This window comes from Lipotes vexillifer, unplaced genomic scaffold, assembly GCF_000442215.2.
Source record: "Lipotes vexillifer unplaced genomic scaffold, Lipotes_vexillifer_v1.1 scaffold914, whole genome shotgun sequence".
In the NCBI taxonomy this organism is placed as follows: domain Eukaryota; kingdom Metazoa; phylum Chordata; class Mammalia; order Artiodactyla; family Lipotidae; genus Lipotes; species Lipotes vexillifer.
Window position 1 is genome coordinate 1,606,697 of NW_006780388.1, and position 2,820 is coordinate 1,609,516.

The following is a 2,820-nucleotide window of genomic DNA, read 5'->3' on the forward strand; positions in this document are numbered from 1 at the left end:
GAGCACCATTTTCCTTTCTGGCAGTGAGGTAAAATCAGCTTGTTTTGGAAGAGAAGCCACACTGTATCTTTGTTACACAATATTATTCTGTTCTTGCCTTTAAGGCTTTCACACTCCCTTGTGAAGCACCACTTTTTATTGAGATTTATCTTACCTGAGTCTGTCCCGCTTGTGAGCACATCTCACCTCCTCTCTTCCTTTTGTGTCTTTTCCTGTAATCAGTTAGGGAGAGTATGCAGGTATTCCTGTTACTCCTGACTGGTGCTGCTGCATCTGTCAAGGGAGAGAAGAAAAAACATTCAGAAGGGGGGTTCTGAAGACACCATCCATGTCTTGCAGGAGCAACAACTAGACCGGACCTTGCAGTGGCAACTTTCTGAGTTCAGACCTTTACCTCTAGACTAGCATTTCAATCATGAGCCCTTATCCTTTTTAGCCCATTACCCTTCAGTATAAATTCCTATGCCTTCTGGGGGGGGCATTGTGCTAGTTGGGGGGATGGGGAGTTGTTTCGTTTTTAATTTTTTTTTCCAATTCAGTAATGCTTTTTCCTTTTTACCCCTGTTGATTGCCTGAAACCAAATTCAGTATGAATAAGAGAGGGAAATATACAACACTGAATTTGGAGGAGAAAATGAAGGTTCTAAGTAGGATTGAAGCGGGACGATCTCTTAAAAGTGTAATGGATGAATTTGGAATCAGTAAATCAACATTTTATGACATTAAAAAGAACAAGAAATTGATTTTGGACTTTGTACTGAAGCAGGACATGCCATTAGTAGGAGCTGAGAAGAGAAAGAGAACAACAGGAGCCAAATATGGTGACGTGGATGATGCAGTCTACATGTGGTACCAACAGAAACGCTCAGCTGGTGTCCCTGTGAGAGGTGTGGAGCTTCAGGCTGCTGCCGAGAGATTTGCACAGTGTTTTGGGCGAACAGACTTCAAAGCTAGCACTGGTTGGCTTTTTAGATTTCGAAATAGGCATGCAATTGGGAACCGAAAAGTATGTGGGGAACAAGTCCTACGTTCAGCTTCAGAAAATGTTGAGCCGTTTCGACAAAAACTGTCCATGCTTATCAAAGAGGAGAAACTGTGTCTTGCTCAGCTGTACAGTGGGGATGAGACTGACCTCTTTTGGAAGTCAATGCCAGAAAATACTCAGGCAAGCAGAAAAGATATCTGCCTGCCAGGGAGGAAAATAAACAAAGAACAATTGTCTGCTCTTTTATGTGCAAATGCAGATGGTACTCATAAGTTAAAGTCAATTATTATTGGAAAATCAAAGCTGCCCAGAAGTGTAAAAGAGGACACATGTACATTACCTGTGATATACAAACCTAGTAAAGATGTTTGGTTCACCAGAGAATCGTTTTCAGAATGGTTTTTTCAAAACTTTATTCCTGAGGTCAAGCACTTTCAAGTTAATGTTCTAAGATTCCATGAGGAGGATGTCAGGGCCTTGTTACTTCTGGACAATTCTCCAGTTCACCCTTCCACTGACTCACTAACCAGTGAGGATGGTCGAATAAAATGCATGTTCTTTCCCCATGACACTTCAACCTTGATTCAACCAATGAATCAGGGTGTGATCTTGAGCTGCAAACGACTTTACAGGTGGAAGCAACTTGAGGAGAGTCTTGTAATTTTTGAAGAAAGTGATGATGAGCAAGATAAAGGAGAAAAAGGAGTTTCCAAGATTAAAATCTACAACATAAAAAGTGCAATTTTTAACTGGGCAAAGAGTTGGGATGAAGTAAAACAAATAACCATAGCAAATGCATGGGAAAATCTTCTTTACAAAAAGGAACCTGAATATGATCTTCAAGGCTTAGAAGATGGAGATTATAGAGAAATTCTTGAGAAATGTGGGGAGTTGGAAACCAAGCTGGATGACGATAGGGTGTGGTTAAATGGGGATGAAGAAAAGGGCAGCCCCCTGAAAACAAAAGGTGGAATTACAAAGGAAGTTGTTCAAAGAGCGGGAGCTGAGGAGCAGACTGCTGAATTTAAGTTATCTGCTATAAGAAAGAGTTTGGACTACCTTCTTGACTTTGTTGATGCAACACCTGAGTTTCAAAGGTTCCATTTTACACTGAAAGAGATGCAACAAGAAATAATCAAGAAGCAGTTCCAGAGTAGAATCCATTCTAGAATTGGTAGCTTTTTGAAATGTAGGCCTCATAATATTAAGGATTCCTTCAATATGCCTTCAACTTCTGGTTGTAGTAAGTAGATATTGTGTTTAAAGATTTCTGCAGTTATGTAATGATACATGAATTAGACTTGTGAACTGTCATTGCTTTTATCAACTGACCTCGCTTTGCACAGCAATGCCCATTTATACTGTTTATAAAATACACGATTTGAAAGTAATAAATTTGGGGCTTTTTGATGTATAAATATGTTCATTAATCTATATTTTTTTCTATTTTAGACAAGGACTTGAATAATGAACTATTGTCCCAAATTATCTAAGGTGAAATGGATGTGGGGAAAGCATTAAAGTCTAAATGTATTCACAGCATATAACAAAGAAGCTATATATATGCTGACTAGTTATTTAAGAAGATAAGGACAGACTTGGTTTTCAATTTAATGGTATGACATACTCTGCTCTTGTAAATGAGTTACCACCTGTTTAGTGTTTGTTTTCTTCTTATTGTGGAAATGACATATGCTGATTATAAAAAAGATTTATAAGAAAGATAAAAAGCACCCAAATTCTGTCAACTGATGATAGGCTCCCTTAACACTTTGGTATATTTCATGTATTTTAAAAAATAGGTAAGTTACATTGTAAATACAATTTTATATCTT

At 38.2% G+C, this 2,820-nt stretch overlaps 1 protein-coding gene across 1 annotated transcript; it reads left to right on the forward strand.

Moving 5' to 3' along the window:
* The first annotated feature begins 342 nt into the window (after nucleotides 1-342).
* On the forward strand, nucleotides 343-2,259 carry TIGD7 (tigger transposable element derived 7). Its single transcript, XM_007453501.1, has one exon. The coding sequence runs from the start codon at nucleotides 590-592 to the stop codon at nucleotides 2,234-2,236; it is 1,647 nt and encodes a 548-aa protein (XP_007453563.1). The 5' UTR covers nucleotides 343-589; the 3' UTR covers nucleotides 2,237-2,259.
* Nucleotides 2,260-2,820: the final 561 nt, after the last annotated feature.

Coding starts and splice junctions, on each gene's coding strand:
- TIGD7 (XM_007453501.1), top strand. CDS start 590: ATGAATAAGAGAGGGAAATATACAACACTGAATTTGGAGGAGAAAATG.